The 14,127-nt window shown below is 36.8% G+C and overlaps 1 protein-coding gene across 1 annotated transcript; it reads left to right on the top strand.

The window, feature by feature from the left end:
* The first annotated feature begins 3,594 nt into the window (after positions 1-3,594).
* On the top strand, positions 3,595-11,937 carry LOC149078925 (uncharacterized). Its single transcript, XM_089240523.1, has 3 exons — positions 3,595-3,727; positions 3,868-4,011; positions 10,366-11,937. Exons 1-3 carry the CDS (start codon positions 3,628-3,630, stop codon positions 11,286-11,288), a joined length of 1,167 nt encoding a protein of 388 aa, XP_089096649.1. The 5' UTR covers positions 3,595-3,627; the 3' UTR covers positions 11,289-11,937.
* The last annotated feature ends 2,190 nt before the right edge of the window (positions 11,938-14,127 follow it).

Genomic DNA, 14,127 nt, shown 5'->3' with positions numbered 1-14,127 from the left:
TTTTGAATGTTGGGGTCTGGTCGATTCCTGGCACAGAGCGGGGGACATGGTTGGTCTGGAGGTCGATTCCTGGCATGCCGCGAAAATCGAGGTTTAACAAGGACCACAATATGCATTCAGCCAATTCAATGGATTTTTAAAATAAATATATTTAAGAATTTTCCAGAATCTTTTCTTTGCATCCTGGTCTTCCCCGCTGTTTCCCGGCATGCCAACTAATGTGGGGAGAATACGGTACATGAAAAATTTTATTTTTCTTCATTTCTATATATATATATCTCATCTTCAGGTATATTTTTTCTCATCAGGAAGACAGTAATATTAGCTATAAAACTAATATGGATACGATGACCAACGCAATTAAAAGAAATTACATCGTGTCTTGGTTAGTTAATACGTATCTTAATTTGGCAAGTTGCCTTACATGACCTTGAAATTCCGGAGCACCACTCACACAAAATACGATTTTTCTATGCTAAAAATTTGGGTCTCTTCCCGCTCATCTCCCCCCCCCCCCTCCCATTACCATACGCGCATCTACAACTTTCCAATATCTCAAGTGTTTTCGAAAGTCTTCCTGTCTCGTGCAGTCTACCACACCCAAATTCGAAGGAGGAGGGGGGGGGGGAAGACCCGTGAATTATTAATTTTACATCAAACCCGACCATATATTTTTTCTTTTCTTTTCTGGAATCTCTTTCCGCCTACTCAAAAGTATTGACTCGTTTCCTGACATGTGACTGGCTTCACAGCAGATGTTCAGAGAATTGATTCTTTCACCCCAATTCCCTTTTATTCAATTTCTTTTTCTTATTATTATTACACATTACTGGAGGGAATACAAGAAGAAGAAAAAAAAAGAGGTGTGTGTTAACAAATGCGTGGTGATCATTAGCCGTTGATTAGCAATTTTATTATTGCTTCTCATCATTCCATTAACTTAGGTAATTTTGTATGCAGCATGTACCACCGAAGTTTCCTTTATAATCCGTGGATTATACGTTTCAAAAGAAAAATTAAAAAAAAAAAAAAATATATATATATATATATATATATTATATCAGGATTTCTTAGTGCGATTATATTGTACACCACTGCCTGTTATCTGCAGATTCTTTTCTATGTGGTTGGAAAAAAGTTAATTAAAAAGTAGTAAATAATTTTTTTCAATAAAATTAGAGAAAAAAAATCAGCATTTTTTTCTTTTAACGTGATCAACAACCCCTTCCCCATTCCATAACCCTTTAACCCCTTGGGAGCCTGTGGGTCAAAAATGTTTTCTTCTGTCGGGTGTTGTTTTAGGGCTGGTGATTTGTAAAAATATGTTTTCTAAGATTCAATAAAACTATTAGATGGCAGCATGAAGTTATTTACTTTTTTTTATTGGCTTAAATCTGCACAAATTTTAGCTACAGGAAAATTAAAAATTTTAATTTTTGTCATTTATCTCAAAAAATGTGATCAATATCTGAAAAAAAAAACTTTTCAGCTACATATTCCCGTATTTGCTAAAGTCATAAAAGCAAGAAAAATAATTGATAATTTATATATATATATTTTTTTAATAGTGGTTTTTAAGTTTTTAAGTGGTTTCATGTGTAAACCCCCCCTCCCCCTCACTTACAAGGAAAGGGTCTCAAGGTGTCGTCCTCAAAAAATTGTGAAAAAATTCAAGTATATTCATCTCATCCAGAAACATGTAAAAACCAAAGAATTAGCGGTTGAGTACTATTAAAACTAAAAAAAAAAAATTTAAAAATGACAACAGTTGGGTGCTTATCGCCTCTCGTGCTTCTTGGCAAGATCGATAAAAAAAATTCTTTTTTTTCACATTTTTCACACACAAACACTATATAGTTCTCTTTTTTCCCCCTCCTTTTCTCCTCCAGCTTTTCTCTTCTAGAAACTTTTTTATTTTTGTGCTTTACCCATCGAGCTTATATTCCCACCTCCAGTAATATAAGCTCGATGGCTTTACCTGATCATGTGTTGTTCGGGAGTAACGAGGAGAGAGAAAAGAAACATTCTCGTTAGCCCCGAGAGTTGCGGGATTTTTAAATGGATTCTCGGTCTCTCTCTCTATTGGCGTTCAAAATATATATGTATTTTTATTTATTTATTTTTTTTTTTTTTGAGTGACCTGTAATAATTCCGCCGGATTTTTTTATTTTTATTTTTATGCATGTTTAAATGAGTGGAATCAGTGGAAGTTTTTTCAAAACTTTTTGAAGACGTCGTCACCTTGGGACCCTTTCCTTGTTAGAGCTAAGTGTGGCATTTTCTGGTCGCTATCATATGCTTGCAAGTCGGGAGACTGAATTATGTGTTTTTGGGAAGGTTGTGTCCTTTTTCTGAGAAAAAGTCGTCATAAAGATGGGCCATTTGTAGTATCAACGAGAAGAACAAGTACTATATGTACTTGTATGCAGTACTTGTAATGCCACTGTGTTCTTATTAGAAGGGTGTCGTATGTTTTCAGAAATTTGATGGTTTGTAAAAGCAGTTCATAAGAAATGAGTAATATGAATTAATTTTGCAAACAAATTTCTATTATGACATGAATGTCGCTCTCCACTTGTTAATACAAGATATACAGAACACTGGATGTTGTGAAGATATTTATTATTTGCGATGTAAAATTAAGGTTAATTTTTTCAGAGCACTCGTCCGGCAATCGAGGGACCCGGGTTCGACTCCCGGTAGGGGCAGAGATGAGTTTTTTCCTTCCTTAAAAAATTAACATCTCAAATAATAAATATCTTCACAACATCCAGTCTTCTGTATATCTTGTAAATTTCTATTAAATAATTATAGATAAATTTCTGTGTAATTAATGATTTTATTTAGCAAATTTTTTTAATGTTCAGTACTGGCTGATACAAAATCGTACGAAATAGAATCAGAATAAGTACCGGATTTTTAAGTTTCTGAAAGTTTTCATTTTTATAAATATTTACCAATGAAATGATAAATCATTATTACTTATTTATCCTTTTGATATAAAACTATCATCTTGAAAATTCATCAATATCACGGTATAAATGGCGTTGGTATACAAGCCGCTGAACCACCATACACCTTTCCACGCAGGGATGCAAAACAAAAAAAAATATTCTCGCCACACATTTTCGCATTCATCAGGCCCAGAAATTTATTAAGTTATTTCATTAATTATTGCAGAAAATAAAAAGCACTCTTCTCAAGCATTAAGTGGCACAGTAGAAATCACTAACCCCCCCCCCCCCTTCAAAATGTCATATCTTTGTTCAATGAAGTAGGCTTTCTTCCGATTTTCAGCGGATGCAAACTAAGGGGGGTATAAGGAAAAGTTCCGTTGAGAAATCAAATTTACAAATATCTGGACTTGTCAATGCTAAAAATAAGAGGCTTTTATCTTATAATTTAAGGAGTACACATACAGTGGATAATGAATGAAGGGCTTTAAGTTTTTTTTTTTTTTCAAATAAAATGTCAATAGAAATTTTCCGTCCATCATTATCATTTTTTTAGTATTAACGATAGAGATACTGAGAATTGAAATTTTCAGCTATGCGGAAAATATATTTGACTATTGTTGTTCCCATTTAGATGAGCCAACCGATTCCGGAATGCGATCCACTCGGTGGAATGGCCGAGGAAGAAGCCGATTGGATGGAAATAGAAGTCATCATGGGTTTCAGAGTCTGGCAATTAATGTTTTTGGCCCTCGCTGGTTTCATAACCGTAGGTATGTCAATGTTTTTTTCAATAGATTCATAGCATTCTTTTGGCTGTAGCTAAATGCTCTTTGCATTTCATCCAATTCTGAGATACCTACGGATTTTTTTAAAGCATAATATGATGCATTAAAACATTCTTTTTCCGCAGTTGTCCTGTTGTGTTGCTTCATGAAGTGCCGAGTGCCACGAACAAAACAAGAGATCGAAGCCGATTACAAGAGAAAGGAGATTACGAAGCGGTTTCGTTTCTTATTAGACAAAGTTCAAATCGAAGATACAAGCCTAAGGACAGGTAAATGCAATTTTCTGCATTCCGTTTGAATATCGCAAGTAATCGGGTTGGTTGAGATAACTAGATAAATATTTCTAAAGTCCCGTTTATGCATGTGCAATAATGCGGTAGCATTGGGAGTTCTGGCACCAGATCGACGACCTTTTTCCCTCTTAGGGAAAGAGGGGTAAAGAAAGAGGAGGAAAGATTTACATCCCGTTATATTACAAAACCCGTTCACATGGGTATGCGGTGCATCCACCTCCAGACAAAAATTAGACCCCTTTCGATAATATACGTGTAGAGGTCATACATAAATCACTTGATGAAGACTACTACTCTTTCTCTTCTCTCTCTACGTTACACCGCATATACACGTACCAGATATATACAATTCTAGGGAATTTTTAATGAATTGGTGCATGCAGAAAATATTTTTTTTGCCTGTTAAGTATTATGCATTTACATGTAGAAACATCAAAACCTCTTTCGCCACCTATTAAATGAAACTGTTACTATTCTTCAATGCTAATTTTATAGCAAACGGGTTTTGATTAATGTGTTGCATAAAAAAATTAAAATTATATTTACAAACATTTTATAAGGAATAATATAAGTTAAATTATCAAATTTGCTTCGAAGTTTTAACAGTTGTTATTTGTGTATGGTAAAATAACATAAGTATAACACTCATTATAATGAAGAAAATGAGCAGAGAAACATTGAAAGCAATGTGCCCCGCTATCTAGGGAGGGAGGAAAAAGAGTTAAAAGGCACATTTCGTGTAAGAATTTTTTTACCGCGAGCATATCGGTGCTAATCATGCCCCCCCCCTTCCATCCTAGAGTTGGGCCTCTCGAAGACTATCTTTGGTGGGGCTCCTCTATAGTGAATTTATTGTGTGGAAAAAACAATGAGGTTTGTCCCTTGCCCTCGTGTAATAGCCCTGTCCTTGCCACAGTGCACACTTGAACCATTGGGGATAAATGCTCGATTTCATACTCAGGAGATATTCACCGACAACTCAGATGAACACCCCATGATTCAATGATTAGCATCTCATGATTATTTCAGTAAAATTCATGTGTCAGATTTCTTGTACGGAAGTTCTTATTCTGGTGATGGTTATAATCAAATCTCTTAATTCGTGAATATGCTTCTCAATAATCTGACAGGGCTTTAACCTCGTGAGTCTCAACCATTAGTTCAACCGGCACGGCACAGAGATCCATGGCCCCGCACCCCACAGTAGCGCCCCTAGGATGAGATCTTTAATGGGCCCCAAGTCAGACTTTTCACAGGCCTCTAATATGAATTTGTAGTGTGAAAAACAAAAATAGATTCATTCCCGGGCAGGAGCCCTGCAAGACCCGCCCCGTTGTGGGAGTCATTGAAGTACCTCAGTTGAATAATAGCTTCCACGGTAAGACCTGGCACAACTATTTATGCCATTAAATATGTAAATTAAGACGTGGTGCCTAAACCCCCCTTCATTTTGGCCTGGGGCTATGATGCTGTTGAGACGGCAAAAGGTGCACACATTCTTGGATTCTTGGATAAATATTCCAAAATTTGTTTGAGTTCTGTAGAACAGCCTCATTATCATTAAGGGTTCAGCGGAACAGCCTTATGTGAGTTCCGCGAGAAACTTTACGTTGGAAACCACTGAGATATAAAGAACATATATACAGGGTGATTCAGGCCCGTCATTTGGGGCGGGGGAGGCAGGTGGGATCGCTGCTCCCCCCCCCCCCCGGTTTTTGAAAATACACTAAAAATGGTGTATATATATATATATATAATACAAATATATATATACATACATTTAGTACATGTTCTTTGCCCCCCCCACTCCGGGAAAAGTTGAAATGGCGGCCCTGGGGTGATTCAGAAAACATGGGAAAAAGGTAATAGTACCCACCAATACAATTAATTGTCATCGAAGAATACATGGTCTAACATGAAACGCACCAGCGTGTTTCGAAACGGCCGGTCCGCAAACGTTAAAACGTCATTCCTGTTGAAAATTAACGGGAGCAAAAGAACACCATATAAGGCCCCTTTCACACGGAGCGGACGCGGATGCGGATGCGGACGCGGGTGCGGAAGCGGGTCCGCATACCCTTTCACACGAGCACTGAAGATGCGGGTGTTTCGCCCGCATCTTTAGGTTGAAATTCGTGCATAAAAACTATTTTTTCGCAATTTTTGTAACTGTTTTTCTCCTTCACCCCTGATTCAGTGCCCATATGCAGCCTAGAGGTATTCTTTGAAGGTTTAGTCTAGAGCCACATAGAATATGGGAATAAAGATGATTTAAAGATGATTTAATGATGAAATAAAGATCTTCATTCCGATCCTCACAAGTAGTCGATGGGAGAAAATGTCTTCAAATATTTTCAAAAGATTTTGAAAACAAATCTGTCTTTCCGGAAAAATATGGAAGAAAAATTCCAAAAACACATCCAATGTTCGAAAAATCCAATCCAAAAACATCCAAAACTAATATGTTCCTAAAAAAAAAATTCAGGAGATATCAAAGAATTTGCAAGTAGAAAAAAAGGGGAGGGGTGGGAACGTTCAAAATGTCTGTGCTTAGAAATATTCACATCACAATTCTGTCTTAGGCCGGGATTACAGTATAAAAGTTTTATAAAAGTTAGTTTATAAAACTTGAAAAATGCAACCGATAGGCCGATCAGTTAAGTTCGCTCGAATGTAACAGATGTGTTTATTGGTTACATTTTTCAAGTTTTATAGTGTAATACCGTGTGTAGTGTAATAGTAATGTAGTGTTATAGTGTAAATAAGCCTTAGGCCGGGATTACACTATAAAAGTTTTGTAAAAGCTCTTTGATAAAACGTGAAAACTTCAACCAATATTATCTTATTGGTTGAATTTTTTGAATGCAAAATGTGTGTGTGTGTGTGCACCGGTTGCATTTTCTTGAATGCAACCGATGCGCCTATTGGTTGAATTTTTCAACTTTCATAAAAGTTCTTTTATAAAACTTTATAGTATAATCCCGGCCGGATTACACTATAAAAATTTTATAACAATTATTTAAAAAAAAGCAACTAATAAATTTATCGGTTGCATTTGCTCTAATGCAACCGATAAATTTATTAGTTGCTTTTTTCAAGTTTTATAAAATAACTTTCATAAACCTTTTATAGTGAAATCCCATCCTTAGATTAGTCATTTCTGAAATATAAAATTTCATTTTTTTAAATTTATAGACTGAATATTGAGTAAAATATACTTGTAGGTGTCGGGGGAACCACCAACAATATTCAAGGGCTAGGGTCTTCAAACGTCTTAATCCGGCCCTGAATGAACATTGTACGTGGATAACACTGTTTAATAAAAGAATTTTTTTTTAAGTTTGAAAAAATTAAAAGATTAAAAATTTAAAAAAATAATAAATATTTAAAATAATATTTCAAATATTTATAATTTTTTAAATAATTTTAAAAATTTAAAAAGAAAAAAATTAAAATTTTTAAATTAAATTTAAAAGTTATTCAAGTATTTAGTCAATTAAATATTCGTAATGAACAGAACGGCTTATAATTTTGGTCCCGTCAGTGGCCGTTGTTGGCAGGTTTTATTGTATAAAATTGTGAAATATGGACAAAAGGCAGTTGAAGTTGCTATATCTCCATCTCAGAAGGAAACGGAGGGATAGACGTATGTAGGTACATTATATTAATGAGCAGGGACCATCATATGGTGTTTTTAAGGGTATTTATGGCAAATAATTAAAAAAATTCCGTGAAAAATCACCTTCAAAAAGTAGCCAAAGATGCGGACGAATTCGCTCCGCATCCGCATCGTCTGAATAGCTCCGAATAAACCTATTGTCAAAACTTCTATGTGCGGATGCGGAGCCCGCACTTAGGTTTTGACACATGCGGACGACGTCCGGACCCGCATGAACATTTCCTAGGTGCGGAGATTTTTCGGCTCGTCTGAAAGGCGCAGTATATTCCAATTGTTAAAACTTCTTCCGGACCCGCATCCGCATCCGCGTCCGCATCCGCTCCGTGTGAAAGGGCCCTAACACCACCATATGCGAATGTAACCTGGAGAAGAAGAAACCGTATGCAAATCTGCGCCACAGTGAATAAAAGGCATGAACTCAGTCCTTTTATTCACTTTTATGCGAACTCAGTCTTTCAATTACTAAAGTACGTCATTATCCCCAACGTTGCAACTGTTAGAATGTGGTTGCACGCTGGAATAACTTCACAGGGCTGGCGTCCGCCCCTTTTATTCACTGTGATGCAGATTCGCATGCGATTTCTTCTTCCTCCCCAGGTTACATTTGCATGCACGATGTTCTTTTTCTCCCGATAAATATCAACAGGAATGCCGTTTTAACGTTTGCGGAGCGGCCGTTTCGAAATGCGCTAGCGCGTTTGCGTTTCACGTTAGACCATGCATTTTTTGAGGACAGTTGTTTGTATCGGTGTGTACTATCACCTCTTAAAGTTTTTCCTATCTTTTCTGAATCACCCTGTAGGTATACAGAAGCAGAGGTGTCCGGTGGTCCGGACACCGTACCGGACGGGGGTGCCAATTTAACCTCTCAACACCACCGTCAACATTATTGGGGTGCACCTAAATGCCTGCTTGCCTCGGCTGACCAGGCATCTAATTGGGGGCCTGTACAGAAATGGGTAGTCAGAACATTCCAGAGTCAAAAAGTACTATACTAGAGATTCTTCTAGTATGGTGTTGGCTAAAAGAGGCATTTGTCGGAAGATGAACCACGAATCCAAATTTGTGCTGGGGATTCGACTAATGAAAGGAAATCCAATTATAAAAATGCTAACAAAGAGTGAAAAGATTCCTAACAAAAAAATAAGAGGAACTCAATTTTTTCAGAAATCAGCTCCTCTAAATATAGGTGGCACTTTTCGGAAGTGCAAGAAAGAAAGGTGTGTTGAGATGAAGAGAGCAAAGAGTTGAATAGAGCATTTAAACACGGACAAGTATTGTATTTACCTGCGCTTATTTATCCACTTGCGGTTTCCCTTCCAAATTATTTCGATGTGTTAAAATTTGCGGGAGTGAAAAGTCCGTCATAATAAATATGCCATAAAAATTGCCGCCCCTGTAATCATGCCGCACTCAGCAGCTGCCTCATCGCTTCATGCTTGTGCCAGCCTTGCTTTTTGGGATTTTTTCATCAGGAAGCTAATAAGTATTTTTACAGTTCAGAAAGCGATGAACCTCCAGGATCTAGTTCCTTACGGATATGCGCATTCACAAAAAGCTAAGAAAGAGCAGAAGAACGCCAGAATATTCGATTTGGGTGAAGCAAGACATTTCATCGAATATCTTGCTCTAACTCATCTGAAATTTTTTGTTCCAGTGAAGACAAAGCTGCTCTGCAATACTTCTAATGATGCTTTGACGTGAATCTTGTAAATGATGTATCAGACTTACCAGTATTCTGTTCGATTTATGCACTGCAAATGCTTGGTTTAACAATCGACGTGAGTGAAAAAAACAAACCCTGAGCAAAAAATTCATGGAAGTAATTGCAGATAATCTTATGAATGATAGCAAAAGAAAAAAAGCCGTAGGAAATTTTTGGACTTGGAATTATAACCTAAGAAGAAGTTACCATTCCCTACGCAGGACAATCGATATGATTCGCATGGCATGAACATGATCATAGGAACGATGCAGATGCTGTAAAAATTGATATTCAACTGTTTTGATCAAATTGCAAGAGGATTTAGTGTTTTGCGCCACATGGAACTGTTTTAAAGCTTTCCATATGAAACTGTAAAGTGTTCACAAATTTTTATCTTCTCAATATGTTCAAATTCTTTAGTATACCTAGAGTATGTTTTTCAAGTTGAAAAAACTTGAATTCTTATTTTTATGTTTACGTTTTATTTCCCTATTTTGCCAATTTCTCTTGTAGGAAACATTAGTTTCGTTTTTGTATTCAGCAATTGAGTTGGCAATGTTGCTATGGGCAACATCCCGTATTTTTTTCCCCCATAAGGGGGTTGAGAATTCAAGTGGTGTAAGTCACTCTGAAATTTTTTTTCAAGACAAAGAAATTTGCATTTGAAACTATCAGTATTTATCGTGACAAAAAAATTATATTGTTGCCACCTGTAGGCTATTTTATCAGCTTATTTTATGTGACTAAGTACGCATCAATCAAATCTGGACTTAACCACTTGATTTCTCAGCCCTCCACAATAAGTTTTCCCTTATATAATGACATTCAAGACACCCTTTTCTTTTACTCGATATAACTCCTCAAAAACTTTTTTCTTTGCATATTTCAATGTTTACCAATTAAAGGGTTAACTTTGATAAAAATATTGATTTATTTTTTTAAATAGCTTTAGAGAAAGTTACAGAACTTTATCAGGCCACGGAGAAGCTGAAGAGACAGAAGAAGAAAAAAGACGCATTGGTGGGTATGGAAGAATCTGAGGTGATATCTTTCGACAGCAACGAGCTATTCGCTGACGAAAAGCTGACGTTATTCGACAGGATCAAACGGATATTAAGACTTCAAAAAGAGGACGAATCCGAAGGAGAAGAGTCAACGCGCAAGAGTGAAGTCGACCAATCGGAAGCCAAAACGAAAGAAGCCAGTGAATCCGAAGACGAGGAAGACACGATATCTTCGACAACGCGCAAAGTTCCCCGGCATCCCAAAAAATCTCCGATCCCTCAACAAACTTCCAACGAATCACAGGAGAGCTCTGGATCTCAAAAGCCAGAGAGGATGCAGTCTACCCTCACTCTTCTACAGGACTCACCGCCGAGAACTCAGGAATCTTCCAAGCTGACTCTCCTCCAAGACTCTCCACCTCAATATTTACCGACGTCCGCGGAAGACACGCCTCCTCATGTGATTTCATCGACTCAGCTCTTGTTAAAGAAAAAATCCAGCTCTCAAGATTCCGAACAATCTGTATCCAGTGAGCCCAGCAAACAAAAGACGGATTCCCAGGAATCCAGAGAGAGCGGGTCGAGGTCGAACACGCAAAAATCCGATTCGCAAGACTCCAGAAGCAGCGGCGGGCGTCGGGAATCGACAACCAGCAGCAGCAACACTCTCCTGAAGGAATTCGCTAGACGGGAAAATAACACACTGCCAAAAGAGAAGAAAAATAGGAACTTCCACAAAATGAAAAAGTCTTTTTCCAAAGATTCCAACAAGTTACCCACCAGCGATTCCAGAGAAACCTCCTTTTATGATACCAGCCCTAAATTCCCCATTGATGGTGAAATTCCAGAAGATTCCCCGACCTGAAACATTTAAAAGACTACTCTTTCGAAGTACTATTCACAATTTCTCCCGTGTCGGGTGTTGATTAGAAAAAAAAAAGAAGAAAACATAACATTAATACAAACCAAGAGAACAACAAGACTGCGCTAAACAAATATTTTTCACTTTTCTATAATAACTGTTAATAACAATTCTTCGGCTATAGTATCATTATGAGTAGAGTCGTAGAGCACTGGTCACTAGTTACTGAATCATTATACATATTATTGTTCACGTATCAAATGAATTTCTACTCCTATAGAAAAGAATTCGAAATTAATTATCTTTATACGAACAGCATACTGTATTTAGACCGAATGCTTATATATAGCCTTTTATTTTACTTTCCCTTAAACGGTTACGTAGTCATTTTCTTCCACTGGGTAAGTTCGAATAACTTGGCTTCAAATACGCTCTTTAGCAGCACATTTTCTTCCAGATATTTCATCTACGCGTATTGCCACAAGTTACTAACGACTGATGAAATTATTGAAAAGTTGTATCGTAGTTATTTAACGTTAGAACTCCCTGAAAGTTCCTAATATTATTTGAATTCATTATTCCAAAATTTTCATGTGTCAAATGTTCTTGATCCTTCAGAAATCTTCAAAAAAAGCTCCAAAAAAAAAAAAAGATATTATAGTAGAACTTGGTTAATTCGAACATAATTGATTCGAATTGTGGATAATTCGAACATTTACGAACTCCCGTATATTAATTCTATGTAAGTTAATATTAAAATTTCTTGTTGGAAGGGAAAAAATCATGATTTTTGTATGAGCAAATTTAGTTTGAAAAAATTATGCAAGTCAGATTTAGCTTCTCTCGACCAAGTTGTTAAACATACAATATTGAAAGACAAAAGTTTGAAAATTCCGACGTAATTTCAGCACACCATGGATACCGTTTTTTCGATCTTAGTTTGTGATTCGAATTGGCATGATAATATTCTGTCCGCTGAGCAACATTTAAAAAAATGTGGAGCTAGCGCTGAAGATAAACCAAGGTTTTATGGTATACTTTTGAGGAAAAAAGTTGAGTCTACTTATTCCTTTGAAAATGGCGCCCTTTGTGTGATAGAATGTATGTTAGAATTTAATTGGTTTTTCGCGTTGGATTTATTGTAACTCGGTTTAAAAAAAAAATTGCCGTTGTTTGATCGGAACCCGACCAAACTCCTTGATGTAATTTCGTAAGGCTATTCGTGCTGAAACAATCCAACAAAAGCGTTTGCATCACGCGTGAGCTATTTCAAATTTGAACTTTCAGCACAAGAAAATACTGTATTGGAACATTTGGTTTTGAACATGTGGTCAAGAAATTAAGCAGTGATGATAATTTCGGAACAAAATAATAATACTATATATAGCAGCTACAAAATGATTTTCAAATGATCAATTATTAAATTTTTGGGAAATAATAAATTTTGGACTAAATAATTGGTTTCGTAACTGACATATCAAATTCTAATAATTGGTGATTATTGCCCTCTGGGAATATTGGTGATTAAATTGCAATGTGTAGTTATTTTAAGGATCTAGGAGAGATTAATTGGAACTTTTTTCCAGTGATTTTTTACTTCGAATTAACCAAGTTCGACAGTACTTTGAAGTGGCGCACAGAGAGGAAAATACACCACCTCACAAAGAAACTGCCACATCATGAACAAAGTGCAACAGTGAGCGTCATACAGTTGATATATAGAGCACACAAAAAAAAAACCTAGTTCGATCAACTACCACTGAACTTGTACTCAGGGTCGTCTTAACAGCACCATGGTCTCCCAGCAAAAAGATGATTTGAGCTACTTATCTGACTGGAAGTACCTGCCTAGCCCCAATTTATATATAATTAATCTAGAAAACCATCACCACATCTCATTACTGAGGGGTCCCATGCACTTGAGGCCCTCGGGTAGGCCTATGCGTTGACAAGGCTCTGCTTAAGAATCATACCGCGATAGAAATTTCAACATCATATCCACGAATCGATACCATTTAATGTTGATTTCTATCGATTTCTATTTAGCTACTGCAACCGAACCCAGAAGCGGATTTATGGTCTTGCTGCCTGTTGGAGATATACCCCAATTGTGCAACCTCCCTCTCATTCCATTCTTTATTACTTATCCCAAAATTTTCCACCTTGGTCCATAGCCAACATCGCACTAGATATAGAAATCTCTAGGATGTGTGTGTGGTGTTGCTATAGTCCGCTCTCAGCCCCACAGCGAATTCGTCTCTGAATGACTTTGTATGCATTCCTAACCAAGGCCGCATCTGGATGCTTGGTCAGCCGTGACAAGAATTTTGGCACCTCCGTATAATCTTGAAGGAATGAATTCGAAGCCCCCCTCTGGTTCTCATCCAAAGCATGGACCCGTTTTCATCCCCATGAGTTGCGGCCCCATGATCTAACGGTAGCTAATCGGTTACTTGCCAGATCACGTGCGCGAATTTCCTCGCATCTTATACTTTCGCTCACGGCGTGGCATTTTCCATGTCTGGTAGTGTATATTACGAATGAGACAAATTTGTTGTTACGGTAGTTGTAGAACATATCAAATTCTATTACAGCGTTCGAAAATGTACATGAAATCACAAATTTTCAAATTATTAAAGTTTTTTTTCCAAATTATTGATGGATTATTTTTCGACACATTCTTGTCTGAATTTCTTTTATGATGATCTTTATCTATGTTGAAAGAGAGATAACTTACTCTATTTATTGTCTATATCTTACTCTATTTATTGTCTATATAACCATCTATCATCATACAGGCAATTTACGACTGTTTTACACCCAGAAGTTGGCTGCGCTTTGT

This window comes from Pholcus phalangioides, unplaced genomic scaffold (assembly GCF_987345545.1).
Source record: "Pholcus phalangioides strain wild (caught in Gottingen) unplaced genomic scaffold, Ppha-v1.0 ptg000013l_1, whole genome shotgun sequence".
NCBI lineage: Eukaryota > Metazoa > Arthropoda > Arachnida > Araneae > Pholcidae > Pholcus > Pholcus phalangioides.
The sequence above is the reverse complement of the archived record's forward strand: the minus strand, read 5'-3'. Positions and strand labels throughout refer to the sequence as shown.

Bases quoted from the DNA above. Each gene is read 5' to 3' on its own strand.
- LOC149078925 (XM_089240523.1), top strand. From the start codon at position 3,628: ATGGCCGAGGAAGAAGCCGATTGGATGGAAATAGAAGTCATCATGGGT. The intron at 3,728-3,867 runs GTATGTCAATGT...CTTTTTCCGCAG, and splicing joins CGCTGGTTTCATAACCGTAG to TTGTCCTGTTGTGTTGCTTC. The intron at 4,012-10,365 runs GTAAATGCAATT...TTTTTTAAATAG, and splicing joins AGATACAAGCCTAAGGACAG to CTTTAGAGAAAGTTACAGAA.